This window comes from Impatiens glandulifera, chromosome 3, assembly GCF_907164915.1.
Source record: "Impatiens glandulifera chromosome 3, dImpGla2.1, whole genome shotgun sequence".
Lineage (NCBI taxonomy): Eukaryota > Viridiplantae > Streptophyta > Magnoliopsida > Ericales > Balsaminaceae > Impatiens > Impatiens glandulifera.
The window spans coordinates 59451840-59472870 of NC_061864.1; the positions used below are offsets into that span (position 1 = coordinate 59451840).

Consider the following 21031-nt stretch of genomic DNA (forward strand, 5'->3'; position numbering starts at 1 on the left):
TACTCAGAGAGCGCCATGAACACTTCACTGCTCTCTCTCTCCTTCCTCCTCATCATCTTCTTGGGCACTGTCTCCGCCAGGAGCAGGGGACAGTCTGAACATGGCTTTAGCCAAGAAGACCAGGCACAGTGCCAACTTCAGAGGCTCAATGCCCAAGAACCCACATTTAGAATCCAGGCCGAGGCCGGCGAGTCCCAGATCTGGGACTGGAAGGATGATCAGTTCCGCTGCGCCGGAGTTGTCGCCGCCAGGCATACTATTAACCCACGTGGACTCTTCCTGCCTTCCTACTCCAACGCCCCTCTCCTCATGTACATTGTAAAAGGTAACGGTATGTCTGGAGTTTTGATGCCTGGATGCCCAGAGACATTCCAATCATCTCAGGAATCCCAGCAGCAGGATGATGAGAAATCCACTAGGTTCCACGACCAGCACCAAAAGATCCGACGATTCCGACAAGGAGACGTCATTGCCATCGGCGCCGGCTGGACCCACTGGTGCTACAACGACGGTAACGAGGATGTGGTAGCCATAGTCGTTGAGGATACCGGCAATAACCTAAATCAGCTCGACCAAAACCCACGCGTAAGACAGACGTCGGACAGAACATAATTTATTCTAGATAGATAAAAATTAATTAGTATATCTATGTATGTATGTATGCAGAAATTCTTCCTCGCTGGAAACCCACAACAAGGATTCGGAGGGGCAGAACAACAGGGGAGAGAAAAATACTACCAGGCCCACCAGAAAGGCGAGAAGCAGAACGCCGGCAACGTCTTCCATGGAATCGAGGAGGAACTTCTGGTTCAGATTTTCGGAATAGACAGAGAGACAGCCAGGAAGCTTCGCGGAGAAGACGATAAGAGAGGTCACATTGTCCGCGTGGAACAGGGCTTTCAAGTCATCAGCCCACCATCGAGGAGGGAGGAGCAAGAAAGAAGATTCGACAACAACGGCTTGGAAGAAACCGTTTGCTCTACCAAGTTAATCGAGAACATCAACGACCCTTCCCGCGCCGATATCTTCAACCCACAGGCCGGCAGGTTCAATACCCTAACCAGCTACGACCTACCCATTCTCAAATCCTTGAAATTAAGCGCAGAGAGAGGGGTTCTTTACAGGGTAAGTATACTATTTATTTATTTATTTATTGAATCGCCTAAACTAAACTAAATGATAAATCTAACTATTTGACTACAACAGAACGCACTGGTGAGTCCTCACTATAAGCTAAACGCACACAGCATTCTATACTGTACGAGAGGAGACGCTAAGATTCAGATAACTGACCAGAGCGGCAGCTGCGTGTTCGATGAGGTGGTCCGTGAAGGACAGATGGTGGTGGTCCCGCAGAACTTCGTGATGGTTAAAGAAGCCGGTGAACAGGGATTCGAATGGGTTGCCTTCAGGACCAATGACGTCGCCATGCAAGGAACCCTAGCAGGACGGACGTCGGCCCTTCGCGGCCTTCCCGCCGACGTGATTGCGGCTTCTTACCGAGTTTCAAGGGAACAAGCCATGAGGTTGAAGACCAACCGGGAGGAGACTTTGATGTTTGAGTCCAGGTCCCGTTCCCCCAGAGTGGCGGCGGCTTAATTAAATCCTAGTACTTAAAACTACCAAATAAATAATATAGATCGAGCCCATAAAAGGATTTTCAGCATTATTTTTCAATTTTAGCTTCCTTTTTATGAGATGAGATATATGTCATTGAACTAGATGATAAATAACACTTTGAAGAGAAGAGGTAATAATTTGCTCTTAAGATTACTTGTTGTTTTTGTCTTTCTCAGCTGCATACAACTCATCTGTCTCTTCCTATAACCCTTATTAATTAGCATGACAGAATATATAATGACATGTTATGATTGATGAAAGATTTCCCATTTTAGAATATTATAAAGTAAGACATTAATCCAGTTTAGATCCGAAATTTAAATTTATTTTCGAGAAGCCGCTTCACTTCATTTTACATTACCAGCTGTAAAAATCATAATTATGTTTTTACATGTTTTTTACAATATAAAACTGAATAAAGTTTGACGGTAAAACTGAACAAAGTATCATTTTGACTATTTAAATAAAATATACTAATTATTTTATTTATAAATTTATTTGTAATATATTTAAATTATTTGTAATATAATGACATGTTATGATTGATGAAAGATTTCCCATTTTAGAATATTATAAAGTAAGACATTAAGTAATCCAATTCAGACCAGACTATTTTTGGTCACATTGAAGGAGGAGAGGTTCAAAACACATATTCTGCTGCCATGTTCATATGGACCAATCAAAATACAACTTTATCTGGGGTTGAAAGAGGAGATATCTGAAACTCAAATTTATTTTCGAACCAATGAGAAGCGCGCAAAATATTGAAATTTTCTTTCACTTCACCTCATTTTATATTACCAGGTTAAGAAGCATAATTCTGTTTTGTCATGAGTTTTACAATATAGTAAAACTAGAGTTAAACGAAGCTTGCATCATTTTTACTCTTTAAATAAAATATATTAATTATTTTATTTATAAATTTATTTGTAATATATTTAAATTAATTTATATGAATTATTTTATAATTTATATATATATATATATATATATATATATATATATATATATATATATATAACAAAATATTAAAAAATTTCTGTATAAGATATTTAAATAAATTTGTAAAATAAATATTTTTCAATTTATTTATAAAATATTTAAATGAATTTATTTTAATTATTTTATATAATTATATTTTATATATATAACAACATATTCAAAAATTTCTGTAATTAAAATATTTAAATAACAAAATTAATAATAAAAAAACTCAAATAACATTATAACTTACCTCATCTTATCACTCTACACTATCCATTCCAATGTTGGTATGTTATAAACCTTCTAAATTTTTATTTTTATTTAAGTCTAGAATTTATGATTATATTTTATAATGAAACTCGAATTTTGAAGTTCTAACAACTCACTATCATAATTTAACTATTTGAGATTATTCAAAATTAAAAAAAAAAAACATTCGTAATATAACTTCATATCATTTTTGTTTTATTAATAATTAATCATGTTTGTAAATTAAATAATATTTATAAACATTTTGGACTTATTTTTTTAATTCAGTACTTTTTTTATGTTTGCGTTTTAATTTATCAAGAAAATAGTTTTAGTGATTAAACACGGGTGTGATCAAGAAAATATTTGAACAAATTCAAAAAGATATAAATTTTGTATTTATTTTTTGAGCTTCTAAATAATATAATTTTGTGTATGGTATACCAATTTGAATGTTAGAGTAATTAAAAAAATTGAAAAGAGAGAATTTCTTGTTTGATCCCATGCGATAAATTAGTTTAAAAAATATTACATTAAAGTAAGACATCCTTTATTTCGTTTAGAAAAAAAATCACAAATTATTAAAATTGTGATAATTCAAGTTGTGCAATTTAAAGTTTCAAACCCAATAAAAACAATCCAATTTCGAACATCAAATATCATTATACCTTTAAGAATGATAATTAAACTTAACGAAAAAATCAACGAAAGCAAGTTCACGAATCTGACGTGGCCTGCCAGGTTGTCCCCACGTCTCGAAACTGCTTATTTTGGGTCCCTAAACGCTAATTTCGAATCCCGAAAATGCTCATTTCGAGTCCTGAAAAAGCTTATTTTGGGTCCCGAAACAGTTATTTTGGGTCCTGAAACGGTTATTGCGGGTCCCTAAACGATTCTTCGGGTATCGAAACGATCATTTCGGGACCAAAATTTCTTTCTTCTCGAAATGATCGTTTCGAGACCCGCGATGACCGTATCGGGACAGTTTTAAGATTTTCTTTCTCTTTTGGTTGAGTTTATCATTTTTTATTTATTTAAATAATAAAAATAAAATAAATATAATAATAAATAAATAATGTATTGAACAAATTTATATCTGAGTTGGACTACCTAAAACTTGGAGAATAAAAGAAATATAAAGAGTTTTGATTGCTGAATGGGCTGAAAATTAAAAAAAAAAAATGGGAAAAATGGATGGGTCTATAAAGCCCAGTAGCTTGTTGATCTTATCATAGAATCCACTCTACCCTACAAGTGGGTACCCACTTATATTGAACTTATATTGAACTTATTAGTAATCATTGTATTTCCTAATATTGGTAGACTATTTTTTTTTTCAATAATATAAAAATACTTCTAATTTCATAATAAAATTACAACAAACACTGATATAATGACCAATTAAAAAAACTCTTAACCAAACAAGGTCCACTAGGGTTCCTTGAAAAGAAATAATTTGAATACATTCCAATCTTCTTCTCGGTTGAGACGCGTCGCCGCTATATTTCGCTTCATTCTCTCATCGATTTTCCTCCTTATTCGTCTTGGTATCCTCGTTGGAAAGTCTAACTACATTAGGTAAGTATCGTACTTTCCGATATTGATTTTCTTCCATTTTTGTTTGATTTTGAAAAGATTAAACGATTTAATAATTTTTTTTTGGATAAAATCTCTTTACGTTTCTTTTGTAGTGTGAATCGCATCGTTTTTTAATAGAATTTGTGAGAATGAAAATGTATGAATGTAACCCATCAGACATTTTGACTATGTTTAGTAGCAAATTGAGTCCTCTAAATAAATCATGGTCCTAACTAAACAAATAAAGATTTAGAGTTTATATAACAATTGAAAATAGTCTAAGGACTTATTTATGAGTTTACTTATTTATAGTCGTTAATCGTTATAAATAATCTAATATTCAAATACTCTTTTTTTTCTTATGAACATGAATAACAGACTATAATCCATTTTCCGAAGAACAACCAGAAGAACAAATTACCATAATGGCTTACAATGATCCGTAAGTTGTGCTCTTTCCGTTTGTAAGGTTAGAATTTCTGATGTTTGATGATTCATTCATTATTGTACTGTTTCTTTCAGATACCTCGACGGGAATAGAGTGCCATTGATGGATGTCAATGACACAGGTGTGAAGTCTGAGAATACATTTGGTTATTTCAACTGCGGTGAAGACGATGGTATCGATGAAGACGGAGTTTCCAAATCGAGGACACTGAGGAGGGAGTCTGATAATGATGGCGCCTATAAGAGAGAATCGATGTCTAAGGATTATGGTGGTGAAGGAAGTAGAAAATCAGACAAAACAGATAGGCATTGCAGCAACAAGGTAAGGGAACAAGCCCGAGATCAAGCAAATGCAACTATTGATTCTAATTCTGAGGTACTGTTTACTGTCTACTATAGGTTTCTTGATTTTTTGATTGGTAATTGATTGATAGAAATTATTAACTTAACACTTCTAATGGGAGAAAGTCGAAGTGGAAAAGAAAGTCATTGTTAGTGGTTTCTTATTTCTTTTGGCTCATGATGTTGTGAGGCCTAGTGAGCCCATATATTTAATAATTAGGATTTTTTATTGCACCGCGAGCCTAGATCGATGTCTCAATCAAAACATATATCAGTCAACATAATCTAACAATCACCACCTTAACACATACAGAGTATGTCAAAAGAAAATTTTATCTTAAAAATAGGCAACTTAACCGTCTCCACCTCTTAGGAGTCTTTTAGGAGGTCTAATATCACACATGGACTTATATATAGAAATATGATATTATGGTGTAATAGGTGAAATATCTGACAACTCTGATTTAGTTAACGACACTATCACATGTTCAGATTTCGATCTAATTTCAAACTCTACATGTTTGCTAGATTTTTACCGAATCTTATCTCGAGAAGTGTTAGATCATTGCTCAATTTTATCACAAGAAGATATAAGTGGTATATCATGTAACATATGTGTCTCATCAAAAATAATATTTTGACTAATTATTACTTTTTGGTTTAAGAATACCTTAGTTTATATTCCTTTACTGATAAAAATACATTTCATAGATTGAGCCTCCAATTTTCTTTCATCAACGTGAGCATACACAAAACAACCAAAATTTCTCAAATCAGAAAAATTGGAAAATATAATTGTTTTTTTAGATGCAATTTACTAGTAAGACTTTTTTTCATACAAATCTATTTTAGTTTCAGAAATAACCCAACATCACTCGTCTTCTTCAAAACATACTATAAAATATTATTCGAGAGATGAAGATGTATATAAGACATAGCCTTGTGATCTTCCTCTTTTCTCTTCTATTGTCCACGAACTGAACATCTTATCAAACCCTAATCAAGTATTGTCCAAATTCATATGAGCGAGTAGAGCTCGTATCTTTACCTGCCATAAAGAAAATTTTATTTTTTTTGTTGGAGTTTATTCACAGCGGAATTCTCATTTATGAGTCATCGTCATATTCTTATAAGGAGGTGTAGACAACTTCCCATTTTCTTTTACATTGTCAAGTTATGACAAGTATTTGGAGTATTTTGTTAAATTTGACTAAAATCAAATGGATTATGTCGGAGACCGTTAACCGCTATTGGAATGCATGAATTGGTGTGACTAAAAGAGCGACACTTACAATATGAATCACTGTCCACATAACTTTCTGGTAAACTATCTGGTTGAAAGGAAAGCGTAAAACATTTAACAAACAATATAGACTATTAAGAATCATTAATAATGTAATTATCATGACGATATCGGATATTAGATCCGGAATACATGTTGATTTGTTTGCGGATCATATCGCTTTTATTGAGAATTTTCGAGCCTATTAATTGTATTTATGTTCTGTAATTTTTTTTCTTACTAATTTGAAAATTTTTTATGTTATATTTTTATTGTACTACTTAAACGATTTTTATTTTAATTGTATGTATCATTTTTAAAAAATTGATAGATAGATGAACAGGGTTCTTAAATCTTTATGTACTTGTATCCAGAAGAAATTTGAATGATAACCAAGAAAATCAACTTATCTTCCTTCCAGGTTAAAGATGGCGAAGAAGAAGATGAAGATCTCTTCAAAATGAGAAAGAAAAAGAAGAAACACCATAGAAGTGCTGCAGAAATCTCAATGCTAATTGAAAATGTGATGGCAGAGCTAGAAATTGCTGCTGAGGAAGATGTGGAGCTTAATAAACAATCCAAGCCAGCTATAAGTAAACTCAAGAAACTCTCTCTTCTTCAAGAAGTTTTTTCCAAGTAAGATTCATTTCTTTTCTACTTATGGATTATTTGCTTACTGAATTTGCATTAAAAACTTGTTTTTCTTTTAAAATGATTCAAATTATTACTTATTGTTGATTCTTGGTTAACTATGTTCAATGTTTAAATACCTTTTGTTCAACAAAAACCAGCTTTTAATGTCAGTTAAAGAAGCAAAATGAGCTTATTATCCCCTATATATATTGATATATTTTGCTTAACATGACACTTCTATATATATGTATGATTTAGGAAACATTTGCAAGCTGAACTCTTAGATCATGGAGTCCTAACCTTGTTAAAGACTTGGTTAGAACCTCTCCCAGATGGAAGCTTACCGAATATTAACATCCGGGAAGCTATATTACAAATCTTACAAGATGTATGTATGAACTTGTGTATAATTCAAAATATTATTTTGTCAAAATAATGAATATGTTTATATTGTCTTTTTTGGACAGTTTCCAATTGATTTAGAGCAGTCTGGCATAAGGGATCAACTAAAGAAGAGTGGTCTTGGAAAGGTCAGGCTTCATTTTGTATTCTGTGGGAATATTTATGAGTGATAACTCAAATTAAGTTTAAAATTTTGTCTTTTTTTAATAAGCTATATATGATTAACTTCATAATAGAGAAAATTCATTAAAACACAACTTTAACTCGAAAAATTAATTGAATTGCATCATTTTTTTTGATAGTTAACTTATGAGACTATGACTTTGTTCCATAAGGTTTGCAGCTAAACAAACATCCTTAATAAAATTAGTTGGTTAAAATATGGTACTTATATTATTAAGATGTAAGTATGTGACTTATATATAGTATTTGTATTTTATTTTTAAAATTTAACCGTTTTAATAATATGGGTGGGTTAACCAATAATCCGACCAAGTATCTATTTAGTCTCATTTATATTCAAATTAATCACTCGACCGATAAATTCGAATTAAACATCATTATATATACAATATATATGATTATAAGGATAAAAGATTTTTTTACTTAAATTTTTTGTTGGAATTTATTTTTAAAGACTTTACTGGTTCAATCATTACCAAATTTGTTTTTTTTCTATATAGGTGATTATGTTTTTATCGAAGTCAGATGAAGAGATCATGTCCAACAAAAGACTTGCAAAGGAACTGGTTGATAAATGGGTAATTGTTTTATTTTCCCATTTATCATTTTTGTCTTTCTTCTTTACTGCAATGTCATTTTTCTCATAAATTTGTCTTGAAAATGAATGTTTGCACAAATCTATATTACTACTGACTAACTTCACCCATTAATGTGGTTCTTACAAGAGTATTGAAGTAATAGTTTGAGGTCTCGGTTTAGATTCTGAATGAAAACACCTTGATTGATTAAAGTTAAAGTTCAAAGCAGTGATGAGATGCTTAGTTACCCTCCTATTACTAACGAATATCCTTAATGGAGTGCAGTGTCGATCAATATTCAATAACAACGCAAGATTTGAAGACATGAAGAAGTACAGGGATGAGAGGATTCCATCTCGGAAGTCATCTAAAAAGTAGGGCTGTTATCCGATTAATTATGAATTTTTATTTGTTTTTTATATAAAATTTAGCATATGTAATATATTTGAAAATGTTTTTGACAGGACAAGAATGAAATATAGGGATGATGATATTAACTTTGCTGAACTACCAAAGTAGGAATTTCATTGCTACTTACATATCCTTTCTTGCATGCATTTTCATTAAACTAAATTCTATTGGTTAAACTTGCAGGGGTCAAAATTCAAAACACTCATCCTCTCGGAATCATGTTTCAAGGCCTGAGGCAATGCCAATGGACTTTATTGTTCACCCACCATCTAAAGTTGACCCTGATTTAATAAGGGCATGCTCTAAACAAGTTGTTCAAGATCAAATTCGACTTAAGGTTTGGTTTTATACTCCTTTTTTCGATCAAGTTTACGAAATCTGATACCCGTATCAGAATTTGAAACTAAATTTAGTCTTATATAGATTCAAAAGATATATAACATGGGCGCATTATTAAATTTATGCAGATACAAAAGAAGTTGAAGCAGTTGAAAGCACCTAAAAAGAAACAACTGCAGGCCAAAAAGTTAAGTGTGGAAGGTCGTGGGATGGTCCTTTAAGCCAGCCACATTGCTGGTTCATTACCTATTCTTATTTATGGATTATTTGGATTATTTGGATTTTTTTGAATAAATTGATTGATAGTTATGACTTGTGAACATAAAATGGTATGGTTCATAACTTATAAAATAATATCCTAAAACTATTTGGATGTTTATCTTAATTAAATAGTGTTGACTGATATGCTTCTTCTTTTTTATATATGTTTTTAGGCCTATGATTTTTATGTCTATGTACTTTGAATTCTTTTTTAAAATGCTTTTATTAATTCTTTTTTAAATGATTTTATATTGAATTTTGGATGTCATTTTGTCCTTCTTTTCAATTTTTTGGTTTATTCGTATTATTTTTATATAGATAAAAATTAGGGTAATAGTTATTTTGCTCTTTGAACGTTATATTTTGTTTGAGATATTTTTATTTACACTAACTTTTTTTTAATAAAACTCTTTACATTATATCTTCCTCTAAACTAACATATTTATAAACTTCATTGTACATTTGTTTTTATTTAATTTTATTATATTATTGATATATAACGGTTGGATTTTGGGCTCATATTTTATTTGAGTTTATATATTGTAATGTGTTTTAAGTCTTTATTGGACTTAAAAGTAATTGTTTAGTCTTTTTGGCTTTTAATGTACTCCTATAAATAGAGACATTGTAACTTAGAGTTACTTGGACCATTATTACATGGAAAATCAATAGAATAGACGACTCTTCAAGAGTGTAGGTATCATTGGTCGAACCTCGTAATATCTTGTGTTCTTTATTATTCTTTACCACTTTATTTCTATATTTTCTTTCATCGTATGTTTATATTAGATCTAATCTCAATAAAAATTTCTCTTAATAACTAGACACAGAACGAGGTTATATGTAATTATAATCTTTTTTATCATTACAAACAATATTATTAAAACTTTATTTCGATTTCTTTTATTATTATTAATTAAATACAATCTTGAATTTTTTAACTTAATTTTAAATATTATTAAATTAAAAATAATATATTTTAAATAAATTATATAAATTAGTTTCAACCAGTTTTAAATAAAATAAAAAATAAGAAAAAATATCCTTATAACAAAAATATACCAAATAATGGATAGCTGATATTATTTTTTAAGGTTCAAGGTTTAGTTTTACATAAATATTTTATTATTTTAAAAAAGTTACATCTAAAAGCTTATTTTTAGTTTTTTTAGTTTTCTAAGATTTTGTCCAATAAAATTAAATTGTAGGTTATTTAGATTTTTATTTAGTTTAATTAATTAATAATTAAATAAAATTATATAAAAAGTAGAGAAAAAATATTATTAAATTAAAAATAATATATTTTAAATAAATTATATAAATTAGTTTCAACCAGTTTTAAATAAAATAAAAAATAGGAAAAAATATCCTTATAACAAAAATATACCAAATAATGGATAGTTGATATTATTTTTTAAGGTTCAAGGTTTAGTTTTACATAAATATTTTATTATTTTAAAAAAGTTACATCTAAAAGCTTATTTTTAGTTTTTTTAGTTTTCTAAGATTTTGTCCAATAAAATTAAATTGTAGGTTATTTAGATTTTTATTTAGTTTAATTAATTAATAATTAAATAAAATTATATAAAAAGTAGAGAAAAAATATTATTAAATTAAAAATAATATATTTTAAATAAATTATATAAATTAGTTTCAACCAGTTTTAAATAAAATAAAAAATAGGAAAAAATATCCTTATAACAAAAATATACCAAATAATGGATAGTTGATATTATTTTTTAAGGTTCAAGGTTTAGTTTTACATAAATATTTTATTATTTTAAAAAAGTTACATCTAAAAGCTTATTTTTAGTTTTTTTAGTTTTCTAAGATTTTGTCCAATAAAATTAAATTGTAGGTTATTTAGATTTTTATTTAGTTTAATTAATTAATAATTAAATAAAATTATATAAAAAGTAGAGAAAAAATATTATTAAATTAAAAATAATATATTTTAAATAAATTATATAAATTAGTTTCAACCAGTTTTAAATAAAATAAAAAATAGGAAAAAATATCCTTATAACAAAAATATACCAAATAATGGATAGTTGATATTATTTTTTAAGGTTCAAGGTTTAGTTTTACATAAATATTTTATTATTTTAAAAAAGTTACATCTAAAAGCTTATTTTTAGTTTTTTTAGTTTTCTAAGATTTTGTCCAATAAAATTAAATTGTAGGTTATTTAGATTTTTATTTAGTTTAATTAATTAATAATTAAATAAAATTATATAAAAAGTAGAGAAAAAATATTATTAAATTAAAAATAATATATTTTAAATAAATTATATAAATTAGTTTCAACCAATTTTAAATAAAATAAAAAATAAGAAAAAATATCCTTATAACAAAAATATACCAAATAATGGATAGTTGATATTATTTTTTAAGGTTCAAGGTTTAGTTTTACATAAATATTTTATTATTTTAAAAAAGTTACATCTAAAAGCTTATTTTTAGTTTTTTTAGTTTTCTAAGATTTTGTCCCAATAAAATTAAATTGTAGGTTATTTAGATTTTTATTTATTTTAATTAATTAATAATTAAATAAAATTATATATAAAGTAGAGAAAAAATAATAATAAAAGAAATCAAAATAAAAGTTTACGGATTGACCCACACCTTGAAACTTGGAGGTTAATTAAAAAACAAATAAAATTAAAATGATATATAAATGTCTTGAGCTTGAAACCTATCATTAATTACATAAGCAACACTAAAACTAATAATAATAATAATAACTAATAATAATAATAATGTTTAATGTTAATTTGCCGATCCTCTCGTCACAACCATACGACCCGTTTCAAGCTAATGTATCGTTAACGAGTAAATGTATCGTTTGTTGGTTTGCAAGTTGACCCACCTTTGAAATTTGGAGTGCTTAACTAAAAAAATATAAAATATAAAATATAAAATTATATATAAATGGTTTAAACTTAAAACTTATCATTACATGTGCAACATAACCAACTAGGCTACTTAACATTTTTATTTAGAATTCAACCAAATGATTTTATTAACATACAACGATAAACCTTCAACATTTTCTATTTATTAATTGCTTATATAAGTTTTATTTTATTTTTATGTTAGAGGATAAAGTTTCTTTTTAACGTAAGTTGAATCGTTTATCTTGAATTGTTAATAATATCAATTATATATTCATACACAAATTATAAATATAAATCACCAATCTTAAGTTCTCTAATGGTTAAATTCTTTATAAAACACAATAATATGTTTGAACCTGCCGTATGTAATTTTGAATTTATATGAAAAATTATTGATAGTTAAATATGTGAATGAGATTTTTGGTTGATTGAAGTGAAGGTAAAAAATATATAATGATGTTGAGATGGTTGAGTACAAAATTCTAAGATTGAGAACACGTGGGATGTGTCAGAGTAAGATGTTGATAATGATAATCATGAGATGAGATTATTGGTTGATTGAAATGAGAAAAAACTAGTAATAATGAGATGACTAGTGCAAGATGCTCCAAATGATGAGATGAGATAGTTGGGATATAAAATGCTCAAAATAATAGTTCGATTGGGGAACAATGGATATGTTGGTTGACTTCAACCAAAGTTAGATGGTAAGAGGAAAGATCTATAATGATGACATAATTTGGGTATAAAATGCTCGAAATAATAGTTTGATTGGGGAACAAGGGATATATATGTTGGTTGGTTGAAGTATGATTTCAAATGAACCAAGTCGAGCTAAAGCCAGCTTGAGCTTGAGCTCGAGCTCAACTCAATTTAGTATTTATTAGTGTAGCTCGAACTCGAGCTCAACTCAACTATAATATCAGCTCAATTCGAAAATCTTTAACTGAATTAAATTTTCAAGCTCAAGCTCAAAATAAAATCTATTTTTAAAATGAAAATATCAAATTTTCATACATATCTAACATTCAAAAATATGATATTTCAAAATGAAAATAGGAAACCATTATAACTATTCAAAATTCAAAAATATAATAGTCCAAAAATCAGAATTATCTAAAAGAAAAAGCAATAAGAGAAGTGAAAATGAATTTTAATTTACTTGTAGGAGGTATGAAACCACTTCAAGAGAATACTTCACTCCCAGCACAAAAGAGATGGTTGAGTAACTTAATTTTACGAATTCTCAAATGAAAAAATATGAAAAATAAAGTGACCTCTTATGAATAAGTGATAAAAATATTAAAGATGAAGAAATCAAGCTAGAGAATGGTGAAGATGAAAAGTCTAGGGAATTATGGTCTAGGGAATATGGACGGTCATATGGATTTTGAAGAGAGAGTTTGTGAAAAATAAATATTTGTTTTCGAGTTTAGATTTTATTATAATATATATATATATATATATATATTATATATATATATATATATTATATATATATATATTATCAGACACAAAAAAAGCTTGAGACTCAAAAAATATTTATTTTTGATTTTAGATTTTAGTATTAAATGAGTTCAAGCTCGTCTCGAACTTGGTCGAAGTCAAGCTCAAGTCGAGCTTTGACTGAGTGACTCGCGAGTGGTTCACGAGTAGCTTGACTCATTTGTAGTCCTAGATCGAAGTGAGATGGTAAGAGGTTGGTAAATGAGTAAAAGGTATGCATTATAATGAGATAGCTGGGTGAAAGTGCTCGAAATGATAGTTTGATTAAAGGGGACAAGGGATATGTTGGTTGGTCGAAGTGAGATTGTAAGAAGTCGCTAACGAGAACATAGTTAGGTGATATTTGATTGTTAAATATGTCAATGAGATTGTTGGTTGGCCGAAGTGAATGAGTTTAAGATTAGTAAAATATGAGAGGTATTAAAGAATAAGAGATAATGATAGTTAAATATGTGAATAAAATTATTGGTTGGTCGAAGTGAGATGGTAAGAAGTCGGTAATAAGAAAAATGGTTGGGGTGATATTTAATAGTTAAATATGTGAATGAAATTTTTGGTTGGTCGAAGTGAGATGGTAAAAAGTCAATAGGAAGAAAATGGTTGGGTGATATTTAATAGTTATATATGTGAATGAGATTATTAGTGGGCCAAAGTGAAGGAACCATGGATTCATAAAATATGAGAGTTCCATTGAGAATAAAAGATAATGATAGTTAAATATGTGAATGAGATTGTTGGTTGGTAAGTGAGATGGAAAGAGTTTAGTAAGTGGGTAAAAAGTCTATAATATGATGAGATGATTGGGTGAAAAATGCTTGAAATGATAGTTCGATAATATGTTGGTTGGTCGAAGTGAGATGATAAGAAGTCGGTAATGAGAAGATGGTTGTGTGATATTTGATAGTTAAATATGTGAATGAGATTGGTGGTTGGCCGAAGTGAATGAGTGTGTGATTAGTAAATATGAGAGTCGTTGAAGATTAAGAGATCATTATAGTTAAATATGTGTATGAGATTGTTGGTTGGTCGAAGTGAGATGGTAAGAAGTCGGTATGGAAAAAATGATTGTGTGATATTTAATAGTTAAATATGTGAATGAGATTATTGGTTGGCCGAAATGAAAAAGAGTTCTAGATTCATAAAATATGAGAGTTCAGAATAAAAAATAATGATAGTTAAAATTTGTGAATGAGATTGTTGGTTGGTAAATGAGATGACAAGAGGTTGGTATGTGGGTAAAATATATGTAATATGATGAGATGGTTGGATGAAAAATGTTCAAAATAATATTTCGATTAGGGGAATAAGGGATATGTTGGTTGGAAGTAAGGAGTCGTGAGATTAGTAATATGAGAGGTCTATCGAAAATAAAATATAATAATAATTAAATATGTAAATGAAATGGTTGGTTGACCGAAGTGAAAAAATATGTGATTAGTAAAATATGAGAGTCCACTAAGAATACATAATGATAGTTAAATATGTGAAAGAGATTTTTGGTTGGTCGAAGTAAGAAGTCATGAGATTAGTAATATGAAAAGTCTATCGTAAATAAGAGATAATGATAGTTGCTGAGTGAGGAGAGGTCAATAATATGAATGTGAGAAAGTAAGTATTATTTGTTTATGATAATTGTGTTATTTTGTTTTATATCTTTAACAGTGCAAACCAATCCTTGTTATATGGGAAATATGACAACGGTCATATTTCTCTCTCTTGAGTTGATTGGTCACAGGAAGTCGTGCCGGTCAGAGTAAATAGCGTGCATTCTTTGCCTTTTGTACACATGACAAGCATGCATTAGGCGGTCACCTGTACCGTGAAGGTTGCTTGTGGACTTAGATAAAATCCGTAATCATTAGATTGCCGCATGCTTTATTTTAGATCCTTCTTCTGCATATTTCCAATGGATATTCATTACGTCATCTTCAGATTATTCATAGCTTTGAGTAATCTTACCATTGGCTTTAGGATCTTTAATGCGTTGAGTCAGCCGAACATTGTTGGTTTGCTACTCTAGTCGGGCCTAAAGTTAGGTCGATCCGGGTTAATGCTGATGTGATTGAGCCGATTCGGTTTCTTCGAGATGATGGATTAGCTTAGGCATTTCGGTTTGGCAGGTCTGGTTGATCAATTTAGGATATCTATTTAGCCGGTCTTGTTGATGATGTTCCTGCACATATAATTAAGAATTGATTAAGTTCTTTGGATAGTTAATTTTCTTTTAATAAATTAACTATCTTGATTTTTCTAACAATTAATGAGATTGTTGGTTGGTAAGTGAGATGCTAAGAGTTTAGTATGTGGGTAAAAGGTCTATAATATGATGAGATGATTAGGTGAAAATGCTCAAAATGATAGTTTGATTATATGTTAGTTGGTCGAAATGAGATAGTAAGAAGTCGGTAATAAGAAGATGTTTGTGTGATATTTGATATTTAAATATGTGAATGAGATTGGTGGTTGGCCGAAATGAATGAGTGTGAGATTAGTAAAATATGAGAGTTGTTGAAGACTAAGAGATAATGATAGTTAAATATGTATAAGATTGTTGCTTGGTCAAAGTGAGATGGTAAGAAGTCGGTAAGGAAAAAATGATTCGGTGATATTTAATAGTTAAATATGTGAATAAGATTATTTGTTGGCCAAAGTGAAGGAGTTCTAAATTCATAAAATATGAGAGTTCTATTGAGAATAAAAAATAATGATAGTTAAATATGTGAATGAAATTGTTGGTTGGTAAATGAGATGATAAGAGGTTGGTAAGTGGGTAAAATATATGTAATATGATGAGATGGTTGGATGAAAAATGTTCGAAATAATAATTCGATTAGGGGAATAAGGGATATGTTGGTTGGCCGAAGTGAGGAGTCATGATATTAGTAATATGAGAGGTTTATCGAAAATAAAAGATAATGATAGTTAAATATGTGAATGAGATTATTGATTGACAGAAGTGAAAGAATCTGTGATTAGTAAAATATGAGAGTCCATTGAGAATAAAAAATAATGATAGTTAAATATGTGAAGGAGATTATTGGTTGATCGAAGTGAGAAGTTGCGAGATTAGTAATATGAGAGATCTATCGAAAATAATAGATAATGATAGTTGTTGAAGTGAGGAAAGGTCAATAATATGAATGTGAGAAAGTTACAGTATTATTTGTTTATAATAATTGTATTATTTTGTTTTATATCTTTCGCCTTGTAAACCCATCTTTGTTAATTACTTTTAAGAGCGCTTATCATAAATAAATATTAAGTATAAAAACATAAATGTTATTTTTATAAATAAATATTAAGTGTACAAATATAAATGTTTTTTTATTAGTCGGTTCAGTTTTGTTATGCGAAATTATAAAAGGGTAATCAAACTACATGTACAAGTTTTGAATCGCATTAATCATGATATTGGAAATATTGAAATGTCTATTTTTACAAGTTTCTAATCGCATTGATCGTAATATAAATATTGATTTTAAAAATACATATATATATCGGCTTGAAAAGAGTTTGAAATAAGGCTCTATCTATGGGGGCGCTCGCCTTTTTTGGCTCCCAAAAATAGAATATATGCTTAACAGTCGATGGAGATACCAAAAAAAGCCCAAAACTGCGACTAGAATTACTATTAAAAAGTCGGCCCCCAACCAAAAAAAGAATCTGGAACTACCTTTCCACTATAACCATTAAGTCAAGTTAGTCAGCGAAAGAAATATTTTCGAGCCCAGCAATCAACAACGGCTTCAAAGCCGTTGCGCGCTAGCTTGTAGTTGTTAGGGGGGTGCCCCTTTCTAAAACTTTTCTATAATATAAGGTAAGCTTTTTGGAACCAATGTTTTGGAGTTTTCCCCAACCTATATCTTACTAAAAAAAAGGGGGTTAACCGTTTGAATATGTTCATTATATTGGTTTAAACGTTTTTTCCAATTACCCTAACATCATGTCCTCTTCAAAACATCAACAAATTATGTTATTATCAACATAAACATAAAAATATATATTCTTAGGCAAACAAGTTTCACTAAGATGTGTACCAATGTTAAATATAGAAACTTTTTATGTGATAGTATCACTAAGGCCTGCAAATGAGTCAAGTTCCTTGGTCAAAACTCAACTTGACCTTGATTTTGACCGAGTTCGAACTGAGCTCGAACTGACTCATTTAATATTTGAGCCGAGTTCGAGTTCATATTATATTGAATCAATGACTTGTCGAGTTTTTTTAGCCAAACAATATATAATGTATTATTTTTAATAAATTTAATGTCAAACTTAAAAATAAAACTTAAAAAACAAACATGACATAGCCATACTCCCGTAGTAATAATGATATCACAAAAAAATCAATCACATTCTATTGAGGTATTATCACACTCATCTTTTGCATCGTCAAAACTAATTCATAAATCTTAATCCCCTTCGTAGTCATCTTTGTTTATAATCATTTTATTTAAATTATACTCCATTAGTCAATTTGTTCCGATAATCACACTTAACCTACTCTCATCGGCGTTTCCCTTACCTTCTATCAATCAAAAAAGAGCTTCATGTCCGCATAATCATCACAAATTTTATCCACAAATCTTGAATCGAGTTTGAGTAAAACAAACTTTATTTTTGAAAAACTGAGTTCGAGGTTTGGACATCTTGAAATTTGTACCCTAACATATAATAAGATAGAAGGATAAAAACCTAGATGACTACAGAAGATGGGGATGAATCATAACAATGACTTATAGGTGGGGACAATTACATGATCATTCGTTGGTTGAATCTTGTTTGGAGATAGACTATCACAATAGTCTTATGCTTGTTAGGAGTAAGCAGGACTCTGGTTAAGGAATACTTTTCTCGAGAATGGTGATAACAATCACGCTATATCTTTCAAGATATGGAATTTACTACTAGAGATTATTCATAATAATGACTTCCATGGATGCCTATCATGAGATTAGGCATATATGGGGAAGGGAGATAATAATAAATCTAAGGGGATAGGTTATAACAATGACCTATGTCAATGCCTATTATAATAGGGCTTCTATGAATCATAACAATTTTGTTGAAGGGTGCTTAAGTCTTTGTGACAAAATGTCCTTTAGACGAGGTCTAACTTTTTTAGACGCGGTCTAAAGGGAATCGTAGTTAGACGAGGTCTAACTCATTTAACGCGGTCTAAAGGAAAGTGCATTTAGACGTCGTTTAACTCCTGTAGATGACCGAAGAAGCGTCTATCTTCGTTCTCACTCAGCCCATCTCTAGTTACCGTTTTCAACAGTCTGACAACTCAGCTCCAACAACAAATGAACAACTACCACGTACTCCAATGTTCAAATTTCCCACAATGCAATACAAAAAAATATCAGAGGTTATTCGGCACACTACTTGTCTGGTACAGTCACGATCCCAATGCTCAATTTGTTGTGCCTTCGTACTATTGGCGATCGTTTAACGGACACATGTCACGTGTCCTCAAAGAATATTCGACCGTTGGTGCACTTCAACTATAAATAGAAGCCCAAGGAAAACGGACAATGGACTGACTTACTTGCTCACACATTTTCTCTTGCCATCTGATTGTCTTATCTCTATAAAAACTTTAAGAGAAAATTATTTATTGTCTAGCTGTGATCATACTTTAATTCATATACTGTTTTTTTTTGTGTGAAATTTCAGTGTTATTAATTGAACAAAGGTTATTCTGTTCAATAGAGATTAGAGAGTAAGCTTGAAGTTAGAAGCAGGTAGTTGTTAAGCCCTGTGATTTCTAACTGGGTTTGTGTAGTGTGTTTTATTCAAATCAAAGTCTTTTAGTGGTTATCCTTCCAGTTGTGGAAGAAGGAGTGACGTAGGAGTTTTATCTCCGAACATCCATAAAACTCCATATGTTCTTTACTTTCTGTCATTTACATTCGTTCATTTGAAGCTTCAAATCCAACAAACGGTTTTCACACTTGAACTTGTTCAAGAGTTTGTGAATATTTGTAAAGAATAGAAACAGATTTTAACTTATAACAGAGTTAAAATTGAATTGAAGTGTATAAGGTGTTCACAATAGTCAGACCCCTGTCTCTATTGTCAACACCGATCCTAACAAGATATATCCGATCCTCGTTTCCTATTTTCAAGCATCGTCAAATCCTAAATCATGTCCATGGCTGCCACCAACAAAGTTCCTATGTTCTATAAGGAAAACTACAACTGATGGAACATGAGAGTGCAAACTCATCTATCTGGCATAAATGATGACATGTGGTTTGTCATCACCGATAAGAGGAAGAACAACCTCGACAACATGGCTAAAGACATCCTCTATAAGACATTAGATGATAACATGTTCAACAAGATCATCACATTCATCCTAAGGAAGCAATAAATAATAGTAACAACACTGATCTTATATCAAAATTTTGTGATGAGTCTGAAACATGTTATCTTAATCCTATTATTTCTGAAAATTGTATTGAAACTGATATTTTGTCTAATAATTCTAGTTCATTAACCAAACTAGAATTAAATGATCAAGACATTGACATTAAACAAAATTTTTCTTATGAAAATGATATTAGGAATGATGCATTAAGAGAAAGTGAAAAGATTAAAACAAAAACCTATTTAGTCAAAAGATTATATAATGAGCATCAAGAAAAATAATTATGTTTCAAAAACTTTCCCATTTCAGTCATATGAGATTGATCAAAAACATGAGTCTTTTCTAATGAACATTAATAGAATTGTTGAGAAAAAATCTTATAAGGAAGCTTGTATGAATGAAGGCTGGAATGAAGCCATGAAGCAAGAAATTAAAGCTTTAAAAAAATCAAACCTGAAATTTAGTTGATCTTCCTAAAGGTGAAAAAACTATAAGATGTAGGTGGATTTATAATACTAAGATCCAAGTCTTATGGTTTAATTGATAAACTAAAATCTAGACTCTTAGCAAAATGATACAACCAGAGGGAAGGTATTGATTATACCGATAGTTTTGCACTAGTTGCAAAGACTATCACAATCAAGTTAGTATTAACTTTATCAACGATTAAGTATTGGCATTTACATCAAGTAGATGTTAATAATGTATTTCTTCATGGCTTTATTAATGAAAACATTTATATGACTCCACCAAAAGGATATAATCATAATAGAAATGAAAAAGCTTGCAAACTTTTGAAAAGTTTATATAGGCTTAAACAATCATCTAGACAATGGAATGAGGAATTTACTAATAAATTAATTTTCTATGGTTTTAAACAATCTTCGCATGATAATTGTCTATTTGTTCAACATAAAGGAAATAATATTACTATTCTAGTTAT

The 21031-nt window shown here is 29.8% G+C and overlaps 2 protein-coding genes across 2 annotated transcripts; both read left to right on the forward strand.

Moving 5' to 3' along the window:
- LOC124930502 (11S globulin seed storage protein 1-like) lies at positions 1 to 1599 on the forward strand. The gene is made up of 3 exons (XM_047470840.1): positions 1 to 585; positions 667 to 1125; positions 1207 to 1599. The coding sequence occupies exons 1-3, from the start codon at positions 16 to 18 to the stop codon at positions 1597 to 1599; spliced, it is 1422 nt and encodes a 473-aa protein (XP_047326796.1). The 5' UTR covers positions 1 to 15.
- A 3257-nt stretch (positions 1600 to 4856) lies between these two features.
- On the forward strand, positions 4857 to 9269 carry LOC124930503 (protein IWS1 homolog 1-like). The gene is made up of 10 exons (XM_047470841.1): positions 4857 to 4873; positions 4954 to 5254; positions 6924 to 7138; positions 7394 to 7523; positions 7603 to 7665; positions 8221 to 8298; positions 8584 to 8672; positions 8763 to 8813; positions 8893 to 9046; positions 9177 to 9269. Exons 1-10 carry the CDS (start codon positions 4857 to 4859, stop codon positions 9267 to 9269), a joined length of 1191 nt encoding a protein of 396 aa, XP_047326797.1.
- The last annotated feature ends 11762 nt before the right edge of the window (positions 9270 to 21031 follow it).

Excerpts from the sequence above, each read along its gene's own strand:
- LOC124930503 (XM_047470841.1), top strand. Across the intron at positions 7,524-7,602 it reads TATTACAAATCTTACAAGAT|TTTCCAATTGATTTAGAGCA; the intron begins GTATGTATGAAC and ends TTTTTTGGACAG. Across the intron at positions 8,814-8,892 it reads AACTTTGCTGAACTACCAAA|GGGTCAAAATTCAAAACACT; the intron begins GTAGGAATTTCA and ends TTAAACTTGCAG.
- LOC124930502 (XM_047470840.1), top strand. The coding sequence starts at position 16 with ATGAACACTTCACTGCTCTCTCTCTCCTTCCTCCTCATCATCTTCTTG. Across the intron at positions 586-666 it reads AGCTCGACCAAAACCCACGC|AAATTCTTCCTCGCTGGAAA; the intron begins GTAAGACAGACG and ends GTATGTATGCAG. Across the intron at positions 1,126-1,206 it reads AGAGAGGGGTTCTTTACAGG|AACGCACTGGTGAGTCCTCA; the intron begins GTAAGTATACTA and ends TGACTACAACAG.